Source organism: Capricornis sumatraensis, chromosome 20 (genome assembly GCF_032405125.1).
Source record: "Capricornis sumatraensis isolate serow.1 chromosome 20, serow.2, whole genome shotgun sequence".
NCBI lineage: Eukaryota > Metazoa > Chordata > Mammalia > Artiodactyla > Bovidae > Capricornis > Capricornis sumatraensis.
The window spans coordinates 8,424,482-8,447,361 of record NC_091088.1 but is presented as its reverse complement, the minus strand read 5'-3'; the positions used below and the strand labels follow the sequence as shown (position 1 = coordinate 8,447,361).

General features: G+C 50.3%; 1 protein-coding gene across 1 annotated transcript in view; it reads left to right on the top strand.

Moving 5' to 3' along the window:
• The window catches only part of CFDP1 (craniofacial development protein 1), a 129,712-nt gene extending 113,019 nt beyond the window's left edge, over positions 1 to 16,693 (top strand). The window contains exons 6-7 of the mRNA XM_068993005.1: positions 2,195 to 2,353; positions 16,434 to 16,693. Of these exons, the coding sequence (XP_068849106.1) occupies positions 2,195 to 2,353; positions 16,434 to 16,524 (250 nt within the window). The 3' untranslated portion in view covers positions 16,525 to 16,693. The remainder of the gene's footprint in view (positions 1 to 2,194; positions 2,354 to 16,433) is intronic.
• Positions 16,694 to 22,880: the final 6,187 nt, after the last annotated feature.

Here is a 22,880-nt window from a genome sequence, read left to right as displayed (position 1 = left end):
GGCGTCAGGGAGGAGATACTTAAACAGAAAGACGTGATAAGATTCGGATTTTAGGAAACTCACTCTGAAGACGGCATATATTAATAGAATCAGTGCCAGGATGGAACAGGTGAGTGATGGGACAAGATAAAAGTCAGGGAGACAAGTGAAGAGGCTGCTGAATTATCCAGGTGAGAGGAAATAAAACAGAACCAGGATAGTGCAGCAGGTGAGAAGTGGAAACATTGGAGCCGTATTAAGTTTCCTCATCCCCCCTCATGCTCTGTCCTGGTAAAATATCACCGTCTGCAATGCAGGAGACACACGTTCAATCCCTGGGTCAGGAAGATCCCCTGGAGAAGGAAATGGCAACCCACTCCAGTATTCTTGCCTGGAGAATCCCATGGACAGAGGAGCCTGGCGGCCTACAGTCCATGGGGTCGCACAGAGGTGGACGTCATTGAGTGACCACCCACACACTCATGCTCTGTTCCTGGTAAAATATAGTCTGTGTGGATGGAGAGACTGCTGTAGGGACTGAGTTATCTGGGTATGAATTGAAAGCTCATTAAAAACTGTTTGGAAAATTCATAAGCAGATTGGGAACAAAGTAGCCATTAGAAGATCTCTCGAGTAAATCCACACACTAGAGGTGAGCACAGTGCCCCACACTGAGGGCCAGAAAAGCCTTGTTTCATCCTGGGGCTGCATCTGCTGTTGGTTTGGCCTTGCTGTATCATGTAACCTCTCTACTCTCAGTCTGTTTGTCCACCTCAAAGTGAGGACAGTGATGCCTGCCCAGCCTTTTCTGAGTTGATCTTAAGCTGACAGCATATAGTAGGGTATGACCACAACGGGGAAGCTAACATCCCCTCCACCAGTATAAACAGAATGAAAATGTGGAGGGTAATTGTCCAGCCCCTAGAGTCTTGTGTTCACTGTGGACACTGGCCTGTCACCTCTCTCCAGGGCAGAGGTAGTAAGCCGTCCCTCCCTGGCACTGTGCTGCAGGGAGGTGGGACTTCAGAATAGTTGGTGAGTCAAGATCACCTCGAAGGTTCCTCCTCCACCACCTCTGAGACTCGGTGCTCGTTTTTCACAGGCATGAGGGAGAATAAGATGAGAAAATGGCTATGAAAAGCACTTGGAGAATTAGCCTTCTAGACAAATGAGAGGTCCTATTACCAGTGTTATCAGTAGGCCTTGTGATGTTAGCTCATAGAGTTTTTAAATGTTTTAACTCTCTTGCATATCCCAGTAAAGCAGAAAATGATTTCTAATTTTTTGTATGCTGGTATATAACTTGTTTTACTTTCTGAAGAGACCAAAAGCCACGTTCCTTCCGTAATTCCTTCTTCTTGTAGTACCTTCTTACTAGCTGCAGTCTGTTTTGCTTATTTGAGCTCACACATTTAACATTGACTGGAAACACGCGACCTGCCAGGACTTGAACATGTGGGGTTTCTCCCGCCATCCATGATAGCATCACCAGCAAGCAGAGCACAGGCTGTGCATTCCTTGCTCTCGGGGTGAGGAATGTTCTCCACCTCCTGGGAAAAACCAGGGTCCTGACTCACAGGAGTTGAAAGGAAGCGATCTTAAGAGTCTTTTAAAGCTATTATGACCTCTTGCTCATCGGTGTTGTCTTGAAAGGATTCCCTGGGGCTTTAGTGCACAGATGATGACAGTGATACAGGGTGGATAACATTCATGCTGCACCTTTCCTCTGTGCCAGGTGCTGTCTTAAGCACTTTACATAGAAGAGATACTACTGCCCTGTGAGTGAGTGTTCATTTTGTGGATTAGGAAACCGAGGCAGATGTATTGATAGTTAAATAACTCGCCTAAAGTCACATGGTTCAAGTTGAAATAAAAACCATGGCATGTGCTTCTAAAACCAAGACTGAATCATGCTGGACTGCTCCCTCCTTGCAGGCAGAGGCTTGTCCGTCATACACACCAGAGAGAAGTCTTTAGGATCTCCTATCCCCAGCTCGTTAGAGTGGTCAGAGGGTATTAAGCAGGAAAAGCACATTAGAATTCTGGTGTCTTTACTGTGTTCTCCTCACCAGACAGGAAGTACCCTGGATGCAAACACGGCTTCCAACAAGAGACGTCGCTTGAATCTAGGGAGGCCCATGCCAGTCAGAGAAACCATTAATTAAGAGATTAGAGCTTTTACATGCTACATGTTTCATGTTTTTGCTTTCCTTAGGTTAAAAAGATCAAGTGGCATGAGCAGCCTTTTGGGGAAAATCGGAGCCAAGAAGCAGAAGATGAGCACCCTAGAGAAGTCCAAGCTGGACTGGGAGAGCTTCAAGGAGGAAGAGGGCATTGGCGAAGAGCTAGCCATCCACAACCGAGGGAAGGAGGGGTAAGAACCACTGCAGTTTGTTCCTCTGAAACCCTCGAAACCCTGGGAGAGCTCTTTGTACACACACCACCCAGTGTAAGTAGGCGGGAGCTTTCCACGGTGAAATGAAAAATGTGAGTGCTCTGCTTGGTTGCTGAAATTCTGCTCTCACGTGGGCCGGTCCCTCCAGCGAGGGAAACACTGAGGTGATGGGCAGGGGTGGGAGGGCGTGTGAGCAGCAGCTCCCTGGGAACAGGCATGGCTGCCACGCTGAATCTGCGATCTGGCTCACCACCTGAGTTATTTGGTCTTCTGAGAAGCCAGGCAAACTCAGTGCATCAAACGCAGAGCCCGTAGAGCGCCTAGACGTTGTCACATTGTTGTAGGACTTCTGTTTGGGTCGTCATGGCCCGGGTGGGCCTTCACCCTTGGTTTCAACCTGTGTGACACACCAGCCCTCAGACAGCGTCTGACCATCACGTGTACTCTCCTCCTCTTCACTTCGCAGTACAAAGAGGATGTCCATAAACTGTGCACAGGCATATCCCAGGGGAAACGGTTTTCAGTGGTTTCTTAAGAACCTCAGAAGGAGCCAAGAACAAAGTGACTGCAGAAGTGGTCCACGGCTCTGAGTCCACTCCCGCCCCGCACGACCACGTGGCCGGGCACGGCCCGGCACCACCCCCCCCCACAGAGAGAGGCACGTGGCCCGGCGCCCCACACACAGAGACGCGCATGGCCCGGCGGACGGCCTGGCACCCCCCTCACAGAGAGAGGCGCGTGGCCCGGTGGATGGCCCAGCACCCCCACACACACAGAGAGAGGCACGTGGCCCGGCGGACGGCCTGGCGCCCCTGCCCCTCTCCGGCAAGGGCTCTCCCTGAAGTTCCTGTGCATCCCTAAGGCTCAGCTCTTTTCCCAGTAAGACTGTGGTAACAGTACCACCCTTGGTGGTCGTGAGGCTGTCATGAGACAAAGCTTGTAGTCTGTGTATCGTGCGTAGACGTATACAGCACAGGCAGACCTCAGGTACTACAGGTTCAGTTCCGCACAAAGACGCTGGAGCAGATAACACAGTAAAGCCTTCACGGGGATTTTTTGGTTTCCCAGTGCATAGAAGTTATGTCCATACTGTACTGATAGTCTGTCAGTGTGCAAGCATTATATGTAGAACACAACATACAGACCTAATTTACAAATATTTCATTGCTACAAAATGCTAACAATCACCTGACAGTACAAAACTGCCACAGTCCTACAGTTTGTACAAAAACAGTATCTGCACATGCAATGTAGTGGGGCACAATAAAATGAGACACATAAAGCCCTATGCAGAACACCTGTCAGTGTCACTTTAAAAGGTGTGTATTAAGTGGTAGTTCAGTTCAGTTCAGTTCAGTCGCACAGTCGTGTCTGACTCTTTGCGACCCCATGAATCGCAGCACGCCAGGCCTCCCTGTCTATCACCAACTCCCAGAGTTCACCCAAATTCACATCCATCGAGTCGGTGATGCCATCCAGCCATCTCATCCTTTGTCGTCCCCTTCTCCTCCTGCCCCCAATCCCTCCCAGCATCAGAGTCTTTTCCAATGAGTCAGCTTTTCTCATGAGGTGGCCAAAGTACTGGAGTTTCAGCTTTAGCATCATTCCTTCCAAAGAACACCCAGGACTGGTCGGATCTCCTTGCAGTCCAAGGGACTCTCAAGAGTCTTCTCCAACACCACAGTTCAAAACCATCAATTCTTTGGTGCTCAGCTTTCTTCACAGTCCAACTCTCACATCCATACATGACCACTGGAAAAACCATAGCCTTGACTAGATGGACCTTTGTTGGCAAAGTAACGTCTCTGCTTTTGAATGTGCTGTCTAGGTTGGTCATAACTTTTCTTCCAAGGAGTAAGCGTCTTTTAATTTCATGGCTGCAATCACCATCTGCCGTGATTTTGGAGCCCAGAAAAATAAAGTCTGACACTGTTTCCACTGTTTCCCCATCTATTTCCTATGAAGTGATGGGACCAGATGCCATCATCTTTGTTTTCTGAATGTTGAGGTTTAAGCCAACTTTTTCACTCTCCTCTTTCACTTTCATCAAGAGGTTCTTTAGTTCCTCTTCACTTTCTGCCATAAGGGTGGTATCATCTACATATCTGAGGTTATTGATATTTCTCCTAGCAATCTTGATTCCCGCTTGTGGTTCTTCCAGCCCAGCTTAAGTGGTAGTAGCTCAGGTTTACTTATAAGCTAAATTCTAATAAAGATAGGTGGGAGATTTGTTGGAGGGGCAGGGTCATTTTTCTAGATTAGGTTTCAAGACTATGTGAATGAATGTGGAAGCTGATCAGGATATGAACTTTTTTTTTTCTCTAATGACGTTATGAGCTTGTGTAGCTACCAGGCTTCTGAGTTCATCTATCAGAGATGGTTTGCCACAGGACAAAGGCAGAAGTGCCAAAGCCATCTGAGGAAGGCCCACGGGCAAGCACTGGCAGCGGTCGGTGTCACCTGGAGGTCTCTGACGCACGCCCCAACCTCCGCTCTCTGATTCAGCCTGGGCAGCTCAGCCCCGCCTCTTCTCGTGTTTGCTCAGTGATCTCAAGCAGCGGAGGAACTGCCAGTGTGTGCCACACTTTACTGCTTCGCTGAGGATTGATTGTATGGGTTAGACAATGTTCTTTCTGTTAATAGAGGTCTTGTAAAAGTAAGGAGTGGTGCTGCTGAGGATAAGGGAGAGATAAGAAAATGTCTGGAAGCGAAAACAAGATGATTAAAAAGGACATCTGCCCCAGGAGGGCTTTTCAGACAATAGAGAGTCACATAACTGGGTTAGGGAACAGCCAAGAGCACGGAACTTTGCAGCCCTCTGCTTTTCCCTCATCTCTGAGCCCTCCCCCTCCGCCAGATGATTCCACAGATCTGATTGTGTTTTTCCAGTGCTGATCTCGTGACTGCAGTGCTCTGCTTCAGCTCCTCTCTCACCTGCCCTCTCCAGGGCCCACCCCACACCTGCACGCGCTGCCCTTCCTGGCTCCTGCTGGCTGATCAAGGGCCCAGCCCCTAGTCCAGGGAAGGAACTGTTGATCTGGTTCTTAACCTTGGCTAAGCACGAGTATCTTCTGGGTTTTTCCCAAAGTTCACGTGACAAAGACATCCCTGTACACTGCTGAATCGAGTCAAGGGTGTGAGTATGTGTGCATGCACGCGTGTACACATACACAATGGAATACTACTCGGCCATAATAAATAATGAAAATTTGGACTTCTTAGAGGTACAGTAAATAAGAATACATCTGCCAATGCAGGGGATATGGGTTCGATCCCTGGTTCGTAAAGATGCCACATGCCGTGGAGCAACTAAGCCTGTGCACCACAGCTACTGAGCTCACACTCTAGAGCCCATGAGCTTCAACTAGCGGGTTCATGCACATTTTAGGGCCCTCAGGCTATGAATACTGAGCCCAAGTGCTACAGCTACCGGAGCCCACACACCCCAGAGCCCGTGCTCGACAACGAGAAGCCTGCAAAGGAAGAGCAGCCCCTGCTGCCACAGCTAGAGAAAGCTTGCATGCAACAACGGAGACCCAGCACAATGACAACACCAGCAACAAGGAGTGAAAGTTTGCCATTTGCAACAACATGGATGGACTTCGAGGATTTATGCCTGCTGCCGCTGCTGCTGAGTCGCTTCAGTCGTGTCCGACTCTGTGCGACCCCATAGACGGAAGCCCACCAGGCTCCCCCGTCCCTGGGATTCTCCAAGCAAGAACACTGGAGTGGGTTGCCATTTCCTTCTCTAATGCATGAAAGTGAAAAGTGAAAGTGAAGTCGCTCAGTTGTGTCCGACTATTCGAGACCCCATGGACTGCAGCCCACCAGGCTCCTCCACCCATGGGATTTTCCAGGCAAGAGTACTGGAGTGGGGTGCCATTGCCTTCTGCCATATTATGCCTAGTGAAATCCTTAGTGAAATAAGTCAGAAAGACTAATACTGTATGATACTGTTTATATGTGGACTCTAACCTAGTAAATAAAACATAAATAAGCTACATGGGAACATAGCCAATATTTTATAACTATATGGAGTATAGCCTTTAAAGATGATGGATTACTTAGGAGTTCCCTGATGGGCCAGTGGTTAAGACTCTGCTTCCACAGCAGGGGGACACATGTTCGATCTCTGGTCAAGGGATTAACATCCCACAAGCCATGCAGCATGGCAAAAAAAATTGTGAATTGCTGTGGAGAATCCCATGGACAGAGGAGCCTGGTAGTTACAGTCCATAGGGTCACAAAGAGTCGAACATGACTGAAGTAACTTAGCACAGCACACTGAAAACTTATATAATATTGTGCCTCGGTTAAAAAAAAAAATCACAGATATCAGTATCTTTAAATCAGTCCTCAGGTGCTTCTCATGTACAGCCAGGATTGAGAATCACTAGACCACAGCAACAAAATTCTAGAAATGAGATCAAGACAGTCAGCTGCTGGGTGAGCCTTTCCAGCACCTGTGTAACTAGAAAGCCTATTTGAGAACAGGCAAGAAGATTTCTGTGGAGAAGTGAGCCCAGTGCCACAATGTCAAAGGGCAGGGAGCACAAGCCAAACCTGAAAGGTCTGTTTGGTCAGGTCCCCAGATTCCCTTACACGGATGCCAACGAGGGCAGAGGTCATCTGGGGAGAGTCTACATTGAGGTTGGAGAATCCCAGACAGGGTTACCCTGGAACAAAAGTGATCTCTGCTGAAACTAAGAAGGGGGAAAGATCGTATTTGGTAACATCTCGAATAAGGTACTTGTGAGTAATCACTGGCCTCTACCGTAGTTATTATGAGACTGTGACCTTTTTACAGGCACCATCTTTAAATTGTTCTCACATAGAAGAATCCAGATCACAAACACAAAATGATTACAGGTGATGAAAATATTCCTGTAATACAGTCCTGATTAAAATAAGAGAGAGAGAGAGAGGGAAAGTGCTCAGTCATGTCCGACTCTTTGCGACCCCATGGACTGTAGCCCACCACGCTCCTCCGTCCATGGGATTCTCCAGGCCAGAATACTGGAGTGGGTTGCCATTTCCTTCAGAGGATCTTCCCGACCCAGGGATCGAGCCCGGGTCTCTCTCTTTGTAGGCAGACGCTTTACCGTCTGAGCCACACCCACCAGGGAAGTCCAAAATAAGACAGAGTTGAGGTTAAGATATTATGTTGTGCTTTTGTGTGTTCTGATAGTGACTCTACTTCAGTAAGTCTTGTGCCGTCTTTCCCCTTGTAAACCTTTGATACAATCTGAAGCTACATTGCTCAGTATTGAATTATTATTGTCCAGTCTTCATGGAAACAACCTAGATGTCCATCAGCAGATGAATGGATAAGAAAGCTTTGGTACATGTACACAATGGAGTATTACTCAGCTGTTAAAAAGAGTTCATTTGAATCAGTTCTGATGAGATGGATGAAACTGGAGCCGATTATACAGAGTGAAGTAAGCCAGAAAGAAAAACACCAATACAGTATACTAACACATATATATGGAATTTAGAAAGATAGCAATGACGACCCTGTATGCAAGACAGGAAAAAGGACACAGTGGTGTATAACGGACTTTTGGACTCAGAGGGAGAGGGAGAGGGTGGGATGATTTGGGAGAATGGCATTCTATCATGTATACTATCTATGTAAGAATTGAATCGCCAGTCTATGTCTGACGCAGGATACAGCATGCTTGGGGCTGGTGCATGGGGATGACCCACAGAGATGTTATGGGGAGGGAGGTGGGAGGGGGTTTCATGTTTGGGAACACATGTAAGAATTAAAGGTTTTAAAATTAAATTTAAAAAAAATTAATTAAAAATAAATAAAAAATAAACAGATTTCAAATATGAAAGAAAAAAAAAAGAATTATTATTGTCCAGTCTTTTAAAAGCAATTTTGCTATCTTAAAATATTCACAAAAAGAAGCAAAGCACCTTGAGAAACAGCAGACACAGCAAACACCAGACACAATCTGGGAATCAGATTGGCAGAGAATTTAGACAATGAAGATAGCAGATACAGATTTTAATACAGTTATACCTGCTGTATTTAAATAAGTAAACAAACTTGAAATATTTACAAGAAGAAGAAACTGTAAAAGTGGCCCTAGAACTCCCTTATGCTCGTGGTTGAAAGTATGTCTGCCAGTGCAGGGAACACAGGTTCCACCCCCGGTCTGGGAAGGTTCCACATGCTGCAGGGCAGCTAACCCTTTGCACCACAGCTACTGACCCCCTGCTCAGAGCCCGTGCTCTGCAACAAGAGAAGCCACCGCACTGAGAAACCCAGCCATCGCAACTGGGGAAGCCTCTTGTGCAGCAGTGAGCACCCCATGCACTGTAATGGAGACCCAGCACAGCCAAACATAAATAAAATTTCTTTAAAGTGGCCCTAGCCCATGTAAAGGAAATGCAAAAAAGCAAAATGGCTGTCTGGGGAGGCCTTACAAATAGCTGTGAAAAGAAGAGAAGGAAAAGCAAAGGAGAAAAGGAGAGATATCAGCATCTAAATGCAGAGTTCCAAAGAACAGCAAGAAGAGATAAGAAAGCCTTCTTCAGTGATCAATGCAAAGAAATAGAGGAAAACAACAGAATGGGAAAGACTAGAGATCTCTTCAAGAAAATTAGAGATACCAAGGGAACATTTCGTGCAAAGATGGGCTCGATAAAGGACAGAAATGGTATGGACCTAACAGAAGCAGAAGATATTAAGAAGAGGTGGCAAGAATACACAGAAGAACTGTACAAAAAAGATCTTCACGACCAAGATAATCACGATGGTGTGATCACTAACCTAGAGCCAGACATCCTGGAATATGAAGTCAAGTGGGCCTTAGAAAGCATCACTACGAACAAAGCTAGTGGAGGTGATGGAATTCCAGTTGAGCTATTTCAAATCCTGAAAGATGATGCTGTGAAAGTGCTGCACTCAATATGCCAGCAAATTTGGAAAACTCAGCAGTGGCCACAGGACTGGAAAAGGTCAGTTTTCATTCCAATCCCAAAGAAACGCAATGCCAAAGAATGCTCAAACTGCCGCACAATTGCACTCATCTCACATGCTAGTAAAGTCATGCTCAAAATTCTCCAAGCCAGGCTTCAGCAATACGTAAACCGTGATCTTCCAGATGTTCAAGCTGATTTTAGAAAAGGCAGAGGAACCAGAGATCAAATTGCCAACATCCGGTGGATCATGGAAAAAGCAAGAGAGTTCCAGAAAAACATCTATTTCTGCTTCATTGACTATGCCAAAGCCTTTGACTGTATGGATCACAAGAAACTGTGGAAAATTCTGAAAGAGATGGAAATACCAGACCACCTAACCTGCCTCTTGAGAAATCTGTATACAGGTCAGGAAGCAACAGTTAGAACTGGACATGGAACAACAGACTGGTTCCAAATAGGGAAAGGAGTATGTCAAGGCTGTGTATTGTCACCCTGCTTATTTAACTTATATGCAGGGTACATCATGAGAAATGCTGGACTGGAAGAAACACAAGCTGGAATCAAGATTGCCGGGAGAAATATCAATAACCTCAGATATGCAGATGATACCACCCTTATGGCAGACAGTGAAGAGGAACTAAAAAGCCTCCTGATGAAAGTGAAGGAGGAGAGTGAAAAAGTTGGCTTAAAGCTCAACATTCAGAAAACGAAGATGATGGCATCTGGTCCCATCACTTCATGGGAAATAGATGGGGAAACAGGAGAAACAATGTCAGACTTTATTTTTCTGGGCTCCAAAATCACGGCAGATGGTGATTGCAGCCATGAAATTAAAAGACGCTTACTCCTTGAAAGGAAAGTTATGACCAATCTAGACAGCATATTAAAAAGCAGAGACATCACTTTGTCAACAAAGGTCCATCTAGTCAAGGCTATGGTTTTTCCAGTGGTCATGCATGGATGTATGTGAGAGTTGGGCTATAAAGAAAGCTGGGTGCTGAAGAACTGATGCTTTTGAACTGTGGCGCGTGTGTATCTCTCACCACCACCCACATACCCATATCCAACACCCAAGCCTAGCCAGGTGTGAACCTGCCCGCATTTCCACTTTCAAGTCTCTGTTCCTCTGACATTACGGTCTAGTTCTGTCTGATTGTGAATCATCATAAAGCAAGCTCTCCCAGGCCAGCTTGGGTTTCTCTGGGGTGCTCACTGTCTGCTTCTTGGCTTGCGTTACTGATTCATCTGCCTTGCCCGTTTGATACTGTGCGGGTGTGGTGGTGGTTTAGTCACCAAGTCGTGTTTGACTCTTGCCATCCCATGGCTGTAGCCCGCCAGGCTCCTCTGTCCATGGGACTCTCCTGGCAAAAGTACTAGAGTGGGTTGCCATTCTCCAGGGGATCTTCCCAACCAAGAAATTGAACCCGGGTCTCCTGCATTGCAGGTAGATTCTTTACCGTGTGAGCTACGAGGGAGTTGGGTGTATGTTCTGTTTTACAATAAACTGATTTGAAATTGAATTCAGCTCCTGGCCCTACTGCCAGCCCGTCATGTGCCGTAGCCCCCGTTTCTTCATCTGTGCAGTAGGAACTCTTCAGTATCCTCCCGGGTTTTTTACGGGTATTAGATAATAAGTTGGGGAATGTCTGGCATGTTTACAGATAGGTTTCCCCCCGCCCCGCCCCACCCCCAGTCTCCCCCCTCTCCTTTCTCCCGTCTGCCATTACTGACCGTGCCCAGCTTCGGGCCTTATTGGAAGGCTGGGTGCTCTGTGGCTCTAAACTCCTTCCTGATGTAGTCCTGCCAGCCCTTCAGGAACACTTACCAGCTGTGGCCTGTACAGCCTGGGGGCATCTCCCCTCAGTCCTGGGCTTTAAGGTAGGAGGCCCTAGGCCCAAGTGCTGGGCAGCTCCTCACATTCTTTCCTCCAGCAAAGCACACTAATTCTGTGGGTTAGGTACCCAAAAAGCTGCCCCTGCCTGAGCATCCCACTAAGCTGAAGACTCCTGTGCAGCCATGCAGTTCACATCTCCATTTGCATGTACAAGACGTGCCTCAAATTTAACAACTGAAACCAAATACGGGTACCCCCACTTTTCAAGAGTTTGCTCTGTGCCATTCTGCTTTTACCAAAAGCCTCCATGAATGCTCTCCCTTTTCTCTCTAACTGAAAGAAATCTGAAGAGGTTTCATTTTCACCTAAAAGGTAGTTGCTTCACACCATGTCAGCTAAGAGAGGTGTCCTAGAACACTAATTTCAGATAGCAGGGGAAACCTGCGCTTGCTTGCTTTCCATAAACAGCCTCCTTCCTCAGACTTCTCAGAAAAGGGGACCATCCCCATCCACTCAGCTGGCCCTCGGAGTCAGTCCTGAAAGTCCAATAGAAAATTCTCCTGTGAAGTATTTCGGCCCCTCCCAGCTGCTTGCAGTCCAGTCCCAGCCACAGGCGTCTGCACCTCCTTTCTCCACGTCGCAACCAGAGTGATTTTTTTTAACGTGCAAACCATTTTCCCTCCTTCCCCTGCTGAAATGAAAGCCCTTCAGTAGCACTTAGGTCAGCGTTCACCTCCTCACCGGCCATTCCACGCCCTCCCTGAGCCGTCCGCTGCCCACCTCTTACTCTTCTGCTTGCCCGCGGCCGCCCAGCCTCTGCTCCGCTCCTCAGATCCGCCTCCCCGGTTCCTCCTCCGTGGTGGGCTCTTGTTGGTCACTTGGGTGCCACGCTCTACTCTCTAGCGCAGCCCCCCTTAGAGACCCTCCATCACGTCTCTCTGTTTGGTCTTCCTCACACTGTCAAGTGGCACGTGTCATCATGTTTTGCTTCATGTGCAGTAAGCTCGAAGGGCAGGGTCTGGTTCACCTCCCCACCACCAGTATCGTCTAAGAGTACCTGTCCAGAGAAGGCGCTGAGCCGTTGTGCTATCTAGATGCCCGTTCCGCTAGCTGTTAGGCATCCGTGGTTTTGTTTGGAACCCAGCAGGATTAGAATTAACCCCCTAGAAAAGAGGGCATGGCATGTCGGAATGAGATCTCCACTCGGGCATCTTTTTCAGTCAGCAAAGTTGGTTAAAATGCCTGTACCAAAGAGGTCAGCTGCACAGCAAAGACTTGCTGCTTTTCCACTGAGCCCTGCGCTCCAGAACTCAGTCCAGTATTTCAAGATTGGTGTGGCCCTCAGGCCTCTAGCATTGCTTCCCTCTATTCCTGTAACCGCTCTTACTAGATTCCCTGGTGGTATCCGCTATCAGCCACACGTCTCTCTTACTCTGTTGAGGTGGAAGCCAGCAGGCTTAGAAGAGGGATCAGTGCACAGAGAAGGAGAGGCAGCTAGGCATGGTCTTGGCTGCTGCTGGCAATCAAACTGAAGGTCATGAAGCGTGATGATTGGAACCCAGGTGTGTTTGTGATTTGAAGAGGTGTGAAGGAGAGACCAGAGAAAATAACTTTCTTTCTTCAAAGAATCTATCTCCATGACCTCCAAGAGTCACATCCTTGAGGTGAGATGGCAGGAGAGCAGCGGAGAAGGAACTGAATTAAAATCAGCACCCTCTCACTCTGGCCCCCGCGGGGTGCTCTCCTCAGGGCTCGGGCGATGTTGGGCAGATTGCTTCTTTCACTCACGGGTCTCAGAGCAGCAAGGCGCCTCTCGTCACATCCCTTACAGAGCTCTGTTCCAGCCTCAGTGCCTGTGTGGCCTGTTGCTTTCTGGTGTTGATCCGCTTTCCTTCCCAGGTTTGTGCTGCACAGAACGCCTGCGGGCTCTGCTGGGGGCAGAGTGATAACCAGCCACGAGATGTCCTCCTCGTGTGCCCGCTCAGACTCCCTGCGGCTGGCCGTGCTCTTTCTCCACTCCTCACCCCCATTTTTCGGGCGCTCCACTCGGCATGTGGGATCTTAATTCCCCAACCAGGGATTGAACCTGTGTCCTCTGTGATGGAAGGGCAGTGTCTTAACCACTGGACCACCAGGGAAGTCCCTGCTCTTTCTTTTCCTAACCATAGGTCCGGAGGCCTCTAGTGGATGGCTGTGACTGTGTGGCGGAGCTTTTTTGTCTTCTTCCATTTTTCCTTCCCTTCTCAACAGCCTGGATCTCAAGGAAATTGGTGGCAGAAAAGTAATTTGGGTTGAAAGATCAAAAAGATGACCAAGCCTATTGTGTCTAACCTGGTTTCTGAAAGGAAAGGCTTAGCACATCCCTTGGGTTTTGGTGCCGTTAGCGTATTTTGTGAGTGAGTGAGGAGCTGCGGCCTCTTAACTGGGCTCCATGGTGAACGGTGGCAGGAAGGGATGTCCCCGCCTACGCCTCCCAGTAGACTGAGCTGAACCAGGCTGGTCCCCAGGAGTGCTGGGCACAGATCAGAAAAGAACCTTTGCATTTGTCAGCTGGTGGTTCTCCTTGGAGACTGTAACCTGCTTACGGGGCCTGAAAACTACCTGAGGCTCAGTTTAAATGGGCCATCCTCTCGGGCCACCTTGCAGAGCCAGCCTTCCCCACGAGCCCGTCCTCCTTCTGGAGCACTTGGTCTCTTGGTCCCTGTTCCAACTGTCCTGGCTCCTGAGGCTTGGGAGTGGTACTATTGTCAGGTCAGAAATGGGAAGCATGGAGCCCACAGTGCTCACAGCCATTTCTGGTTTTATTGTTTACAGAGTACTTCTCTGTATTGTCAGAGGGGTGTTGTAATTCTTATTCGTGTTTTCCAGCGAAGACAAATGAGCGGTCCTGCCCACAGTCACACACACAGTTGATGCTGGAACGCCCTCATCATTGGCACCCTTTTGATCTCGGGGAGGGGGCAGGGGCTTGTCCAGTAGAAGTTTGGTTTCTGGTCTGCTCTTGGCAACAAGCCAAAGCCATCATAAGGATCCTGTTAGCAGCTGCAGATGCTATAAATGGGGGAGTGAAGTCGCCAAACCTGCCGGGATGGCCTTTGTCTCGGTTGCCCTTGAGAATTCAGTTGCCTTCTGCACATGTGCCTCCTGCACGTGTGCCTCCCTCTGCTGCCTGAGGCGTTCCCTGAACCTGCACTCTTCCTGCACCTGCCTGTTTAGCACCCAGCCTGGCCTTGCTCTTGATGGTTTCAAGGTCAGCTGGACCCGACACAGCTTCCGGGAACCTGTGAGGCCATTATTTATGCTCGGTGAGCATCTTAATTTAAGTATCACTTCCTCTACTTTAAAGGAAAGTCAAAGAGGAAAGACCACAAATGCTCAAAGCCTCGTGCTTCCTCTCCTGTCCCCAGGCTGCGCTCTCAGGTGACCCTGGCTGGTGGCTCTCCTGAAACATGCCCTGAAGTCTTCTCAACCACAGCGCCCCGCCCCCTTTTTTTCTATGGAAACCTGTAGGGGCAGTTAAGCACGCTGCTGTCAAACTGATGCCCACTGTGATCTTCAGCCCAGGTCCTTGAGCTGGTGTGAGGAGGGGGACAGTTGTGGGGCGACACAGCCCATCAGTCGGTTCCGGCTTACTGCCCCCACTGGGGCGTCGCGGGGCCCCTGGTGGGGACGGAAGAGGAGCTTGTTCTGCGTGTCCACGCCCCACTGCCATCTCTCCTGCTTTCTCACTGTATCAAAAAGGGTCCTCTTCCCCCTACAGTGGCTTCCCCGTCTGCCAGGGAATCTAAGCCAGTGAATCTGTATTTCACTGGCTAAATTTAACAGCCTGACCCTGAGGGCTCACGTCAAGCTTACAGGTGGGCCCTTGTTTTTCCAGCCATCCCGGCCCCTCCGTGGCAGTTTTGACTCAGCTGCCGAGTTCCTGATCCTGGACCAGGTTGTTACAGATGCTCGTAACACGCACCAGAGAGCTCCTTGCTGCTCTTGAGTTGATTGCCCTGAGCCCGGACTCTAGAAGCTGGCTTCCCGAAATGGTGGTGGCCGCTCTAACTGCCATTTTATGGAGCACCTGTTCTGTGCTCGGCATTGTATGTACACTATTTCATTTAATCCCCATGGCAGGCCTTCAGAGTAGGGGTAATTATCTCTTTTTTTTTGGCAGATTAAGAAAGAGAATTAGCCAGGTTAGGAGGCTTATTCAGAGACATAGCCAGCAAGTTGCAGGGTCAGGATTCGGCCCCGAGCCGCTACCCTGTCCGTAGTGAGTCACAGGGTTAGTGGCCACAGGCCTGCGGGAGAGCGGGGAGGGTGGGCTGCCCTTCACAGGGTGAGCTCAGCCAAGGAACACGGGGTCCTGAGCTGGAAACGTGCTCACCACAAATGAAATGACCTTGTAATCACAGATGCACATTTTCCGCAGTGCAACAAAGGAAAGATTAGCACAGAGTTTCAGTTATGTCTCCCATTTTCAGTGGCAGTTTTGCTCTCTCAGTAGATTACTTGGCAGAGAGCCCCTCCCCCCAAGGCAAATGGCAGCGTACTTTATGGCCAGAAGGTGCATAAAAATCAAGCTGTATCTCACCGCTCACTCCCCGTGGTACCTGCCACCTTCAGCCTGGGGCTTCCCTCCCACTGTGCCTAGCAGGCCAAAGGAAGCCTGTCTGCTGAGCGGCCTGGGTGAGGGGCAGGCCGCCTGCTTTGAGGGCACCCTGAGTATGTGGGCCGTGGGCACAGAGGCAGTTGACCTCATTCCCTTGGAGGAATTCAGGGAAGCCTCCTCTGTCATCCTCAGGGAAGTCCCCTGGCCCCACGTGGGTGGAGGACACACGGAGAGGAGGGACGGGTTGGGGGAAGGAAGGGCCGCCAGCAGGCAGGTGCCCCAGACAGTGAGCGCTCGCCACTGTCAGCTGCTATGTAACCAGGTCAGGCTCTGAACCTGGGCCTGACTGAGCCCTGCTCTTTCCTTTAAACCTGGCTACACAATCACGTTTTCCTGCCCCCAGCTGCTGATGCCCTTCCCCTTCATAAGTTGTTGCTTTCTCTTTTTCGTTTTACTTTTATTCACCTCTGAACCAGAAGGTTCCTTGTTTAGACCAAATGAGTGGTCTGGGTGTTACTGAAAGAGTAGCGGCAGCCCCTCTGGGCGCTGCCTGTGGTCACCTGCTTGCATTTGCTGTCACCCGCTGAGCCCCGGGCCAAGTGGGCCCTTCCCCATGGGGAGAGGGGAAGCTGCCGGGGAGGCGTTTTCTCCCACTCAGTCTGCTGACGGGCATCTTCATTTTCTTCCAGGTATATCGAACGAAAAGCTTTTCTAGACCGAGTGGATCACAGGCAGTTTGAAATCGAGCGAGATCTCAGGTTGAGCAAAATGAAACCCTGATGTGATGGGGAGCCCCCAGCAGCTCAGTCCTCTTTACAGCGTGAGCTTCTTGTGTGTCTGTGAGATGTTTTCTGTGTTTCTCATCGACTGGCTCCCAGCAAGGTCCTTTTTACTACACTGAATTTCTGTCTTTGTATCTTGATCTCACGTGATTTCATTTGTTTTACTTTTTAATAGTTTGTCCTTTCAAAAATAAAAATTAAAAAAAAAAAGTACAAGTTGAGCCTGTGAGAGGCTGATGAGGATGACGCCACTTGCCTTCCCTTTGTTCTGCCGCTAAGTCCACGAGGCCAAGCCCGTTCCTCGCAGGCCTGTCTCGGCCGCTGTGGAGAAGAGAGCACGTGGCCCGCTCACCGTGGGCCCGAGAACAGGGGCTGTCTGAGACGAGGCTCGCCATGCTGGCGTGACGAGGGCCGGCGCGTCCCTCCTGACTGGGACTCCTCCACGCAGATACAATGTAAGGATGTAAGGCTGAAAAATAAGGATATGCCATCACTGAATTAGAGATCTTTCTTTTCCTTTAACCTTTCTCCTCTCCTCAAAGTTAAAGTCAACTTCCCATGTGTTCTCACCTCAATAATTCTTTGATTGGGGGTTTGTCAGAGAAAACTCCAAAGGACTCTTTTTTTTTTTAACTCTTCAGAAGGTTTAAATTCCAAACTTCATATTCATAAACCAGTAAACCTAAACCTCACAACCTGCCTCTGGGTGCGAGTGGGCGGATGTCCTGAGTAACACGGACAGGGTTAAGGGGCAGTAGGGCTCCCGAGACTGGAATTCAGATCCTGCCCGTACATCTACCAGCCCTGTGACCTTGAGCACAGCTCCGCTCTCTGAACCGCCCAAGGTGGAGACGAGCTAGTGACACGTACCGGGACCACGCTTAGGTCTCCCCTCCGGTCCTCTGATACATGGCAGCCGCTCACGCAGCCAAGACCAGAATGTCAGCCCTGCACGGTCGTGAGGTTTGACCCTCGTTACTCGCTGAGGCCAGGCTGGGTGACGGGGCTGACTGGCGTGTGTGCATCTTCGATACAGAATCATCTTTTCCATCAGAGTCTTGTTTGAACTGTAGCCAGCAATTTTTAAGAACAGGTGGAGAATAGTTTATCTAGCTTTTCACGTCAATACTTAGTGAAAATTTATCTGCCTAACTCCCAAGGGAAATAACGTCCCTTTCCAGGAGTCAGGCACTGCCAAGGAAAATGTCTGCAGGAAGTGGGGAGCCTGAGTCAGCGCTGGGAGGCAGCTCGACTGTCCTTCGCCAGGCACCGGGCACCGCCCTTGGCCGTGGCGGGGACGTCCGAGGAAGGCGGCCAAGGACACTTCCTGGCCGGTCTGTGGAGTCCAGAAAACCCCTGAGAGCTGAGTTTCCTGGCCTCACTCTGGCCATCAGTCTTCTCCTAGTCCCAGGTGAACGCATTTGATTTCCAGGGCTTCACGTACTTTCCCGTTACTGAAAAAAACCTGCCCTACAACAGCATAACGTCAAAGAAGAAAAACAGGCTTCTTTATGTGTTCTGTTCACCTATTTCCCAAGGAACGCAGTGCTCTAATTAGGAGCTCTGCATAAAGTCCTGGGGGAGAAGGGCAGCGTTGAGAACTAAGTCTTGATTGAGCTGTGCTCCGTCGGAGCTGAGCGGAGAGAACCGGACAGACCCCAGGGCCCAAGGTCACAAGAACTGACCGGGCCAGCCGGTGGCTGGTGCCACAGGAGGCTGCGGAAGACCTCCAGGAAAGGAGTGGCATCACGGTGCTGCTGGCAGCCAGGAGGCACCAGGCAGGCCAGGAGACGGGGTCTCAGGTGCCGGGCCGCCTCTTGGCCTCAGCAGGACAGAGGAGGTGTGTGTGGAGTGAATCTCAGGCGCAGTTTTCTTCTGGCATTTAACGGAAATTGCCGAGGCATGTTGGGTAGGAGCCCATGATTTTTTTTTTCATTACCAAAAACCAAGTGAACAATAGGAATTGGTGTAAGATGGTGAACTCCAGGGGAAATATTCAGAAGCTCTCAGTTTCATCAACACATGACGGACTGGTCCCATGTGCCTGGTGCTTTCTCCCATTTTTCCTGACCCGGAGAGGAAACTCGCCTGAGGTCAGACTGTGAAACTGACAGTGATTACATCCGTGTGGTAGGCTTGGAGGGCAGAAGGCAGGCAAGATGAAACAGCCTCTTCTCACCTGCCGAATCCAGCTCCCGATTGGAGGATTCACGTCGGAAAGGAAAGATTGGAGTGCAAGGGGACAGAAGAGCCAAAAATGAAGGACACTTACACTTGAGAACAGTGACAGCTGGCACACTCTGGTGCCAGAAGTACACCAAAGGCGTGGGCACACGGGCTTCAGCTTCCAGTCCTTGGTGCCCTGGGGCAGCATCAGAACCTCTCCAGGGGAGAGTGTGCCCCACGGTGCAGGCTGGGTCGCCCTCTCCTCTTCAGGATGCTGCCTGGTTTCAGTGAGCGGGGGCAGTAGGGGCAGGTGCCCAGGTGACTGTACTTGGAGGTACAGTCGCGGTATCTTAAATGCCGTCCCACTGCGCCTCCTTCCCTGGGGGTACCAGTGTGCCTGGGGTTCCTGCTTTGGCAGGAAAAGTCTTTGCCTCAAAGTGTTTTTTTTTTCCTGCAGCCTTTTTGTTTTTTTATGCCGTCTCAAGGCAACTTAGATCCAACAGTGCTACTCCCAGATGCAGTCTTTGTGTGTAGGCAAGTTGACCACAAGGAGGAGAGCGGGCTGTAGAAGTCCAGAAGATTGCGCCCTGGTTCCCTGCAGCCTGGAATGGCCCAATCCACAGAGACCCCCGTTCCCAGGGCTCCTCTCCAGGGTCAGCCTGTGAGCTTTCATTACGGTGCCCTCAGAAGGCTAATAGGGTGCTGGATCTCTGCTCAAGTACGGGACAAGGTGGCTATGTTGGGGAAGGAAGGGGAGAAACTAACGTTAACAGAAGGAGCACACAGACAGTGGGTTTGGCTCCCTGTGATCCTGGGTGAGTCCCTCCCTCTGCGTCTTAGATTTCCTTGTCTTCAAAAAGTTTTCTGAGAATGCTTAATAATCCTGCTCTGCCTGCCTCACAGCATTTTATTAAATGAAATACACTATCCAAGTGTTAAGTTACTCTAATTAAATTTCACACTTGGCTCCCAGCTCCCCAAGACTGCCAAGCTTCTGTGAGTATAAATTAGCACCACCTTGAAGAGCACTTTGGCGATGCCTCAAATCTGGAGCTGCATTCGGCCCATGGCACAGCAGCTCTGCTCCTGGCTTGACATCCTGGAGAAGCACCAGTGTGTGCACAGGGAGGCAGGCTTATTGGTGACAGGGAAAACCTCGAAACCATCCTCTGGCCAGCAGGAGAAAGGGTCGGTTGTGAAATAGCCACGCAGGAGGATACAGTAGAGTGGTGAAATGAAGGGACCAGGGCTACACGCGTCGCAGGATGGACCTCGCAGCAGCTCCGATGCACAAAATGCCCAACACGCGGCCCCAGCCACACAGGCTCACGGGCATATGCCCAACACACGGCCCCAGCCACACAGGCTCACGGGCATATGCCCAACACGCGGCCCCAGCCACACAGGCTCACGGGCATATGCCCAACACGCGGCCCCAGCCACACAGGCTCACGGGCATATGCCCAACACGCGGCCCCAGCCACACAGGCTCACGGGCATATGCCCAACACACGGCCCCAGCCACACAGGCTCACGGGCATATGCCCAACACACGGCCCCAGCCACACAGGCTCACGGGCATATGCCCAACACACGGCCCCAGCCACACAGGCTCACGGGCATATGCCCAACACACGGCCCCAGCCACACAGGCTCACGGGCATATGCCCAACACACGGCCCCAGCCACACAGGCTCACGGGCATGCAAGCGCAGGTGGGCAAAATGCCTAACACACGGCCCCAGCCACACAGGCTCACGGGCATGCAAGCGCAGGTGGGCAAAATGCCTAACACACGGCCCCAGCCACACAGGCTCACGGGCATGCAAGCGCAGGTGGGCAAAATGCCTAACACACGGCCCCAGCCACACAGGCTCACGGGCATGCAAGCGCAGGTGGGCAAAATGCCTAACACACGGCCCCAGCCACACAGGCTCACGGGCATGCAAGCGCAGGTGGGCAAAATGCCTAACACACGGCCCCAGCCACACAGGCTCACGGGCATGCAAGCGCAGGTGGGCAAAATGCCTAACACACGGCCCCAGCCACACAGGCTCACGGGCATGCAAGCGCAGGTGGGCAAAATGCCTAACACACGGCCCCAGCCACACAGGCTCACGGGCATGCAAGCGCAGGTGGGCAAAATGCCTAACACACGGCCCCAGCCACACAGGCTCACGGGCATGCAAGCACAGGTGGGCAAAATGCCTAACACATGGCCCCAGCCACACAGGCTCACAGGCATGCAAGCACAGGTGGGGGTTACCCGGCACTGGGTGCCCTGGCCTGTACACTCTACAATGGTTAACTTCATGTTGTGTGAATTTTGCCTCAATAAAGTTTTTTAAACATGAGAAAGATTATATATTGACTCTCTCTCTGTATATATACTATGTAATTATATATACACATATAAATATATGTAAACGAATGGGTGATGACACTAATTTCAGCATAGTGGTTACCTCTCGTGGGATTGGGAAGGTTATACAATCAAAGATAGCAAAGGAGCTTTGTTTAATGATGTGGTTTTATATCTTAAATTGGGAAATGACACATTTCTTAACATTATCTACTGCACCTGTCTATTTATCCATACTATTTCAAGATAAAATGTTTTTTATTATCTATTTGGCTACGCCAGGTCTCAGTTGCAGCTTGTGGAATCTGGCTCCCTGATCGGCGATTGAATCCAGGCCCCCTGCATTGGAATTAGCCACTGGACTAGCAGGGAAGTCCCAAGATAAAGTTTTTTTAGAGAAAGGCAAGCCCATGTTTAAATTTGCATCACCTCTGTCAGTCTCTTTAGGGAGAGAGAGGGCCAAGGCGTGGGCAGTCCGGTGATGGAGGGTTGCCATGGGGATGAACTTGCTGGGTGTCAGGGAGCTCTATCTGCCTCCTGTTCTGAGCTAGCAGACGTTCCAGAACGATCCCTGCACGGCTTTTGGAACATTCCCCAGAAGAGTGATTCGCGTATGTAGCTCCACCTCAGCTCCCCTGTCTCTGAAAGCAGGTCGGGAGGCTGGGGAAGCCGAGGGGTCGGAGCCAGGCCGCGTGCCCCACCCCAGCGTAACCGACAGTGCGAGTCCTGCTGAGGCCGCCTTCCTCGCCCGCAAGACCGCGCAGGCGCACGCGATGTCAGAAGGATGCTGCGGCAGGCCGCGGCTTGTCAGATACAGACACATGGTTTCTGACCTGGGTAAATGAGCTTGAATTTAAAGGCTCCAAAATGAATTACAGTCAGTGTCTGGGTGTTCTAGTGGAAGTCACGGAGCTGCCTGTCTTCAGATTCTGCCCAGCACCCTGAGCTGCCCCAGGGCCACAGCTGTGACCCGAGGCTGCTCTCAGCTCCTCTGGGTGCAGAGGCGTGTTGCTGGGCCTCGGCAGGGAGGGAGGGAGCCACCCTCCGCCCAGCCCCACTAATCTCTGCTAATGATTTAATGCCTTACTTCTTCCAGTTAATGCCTTTACATTAGTAACCTAAGCCTGCCCACATCTGAGGCACCCTGACTGACAAATGGAAGACGTGTTTAAGTCCGGAAGTTCTCTGGGTGTCTGAGGTTGTGTCTGTGGCCGGGTGGACCCTCTGCGTCCCAGGCATCCCATAAGGTTGCCTCATCTCTGCTGTTGTCTCTTAACTGGACCTCGCAGTCTGGTTACAGCTCTGCCATTGAGCTCCGTTACAGGACCTTTGAATTTGAAGTTGGGTCCCCCAGTCACACACACACCCAGCCCTCCTGCACCAAGAGTGTGTGGTGCGACCTGTGTGTGTGCCCTTGAGACCGCTGTAGACAACTGGTGGTAGAAATACAGGTGTGTTTTCCAGAAAATTGTAAATACCCTATATGGTATGATAGGAAATAAATATATCTTTCATTTTGGTGCAGTTCCTGGCACAAAGCCCCTAAAACACTTGCAATTTACGGTCTGTGTGATAATGAGATGACACCTGGGGAAACCGAAGTAGCTTCAGGAGGGGATCTGGTCACCAGGAAAACCACCCCTGTGACTAGAGGGTTAGAACTTCCAGCCCCTCCCCTCCCCGCCACAACCCCCGATCTCTGGGGAGGAGAAGGAGGCCAGGTGTCAGTCAGCCACCGATGGCTAATGACTTAATCAATCATGCCAACACAGTGGAACCTAAGTGAAGCCCCATAAACAGCGAAGTGTGGGGAGCTTCCAAGTAGC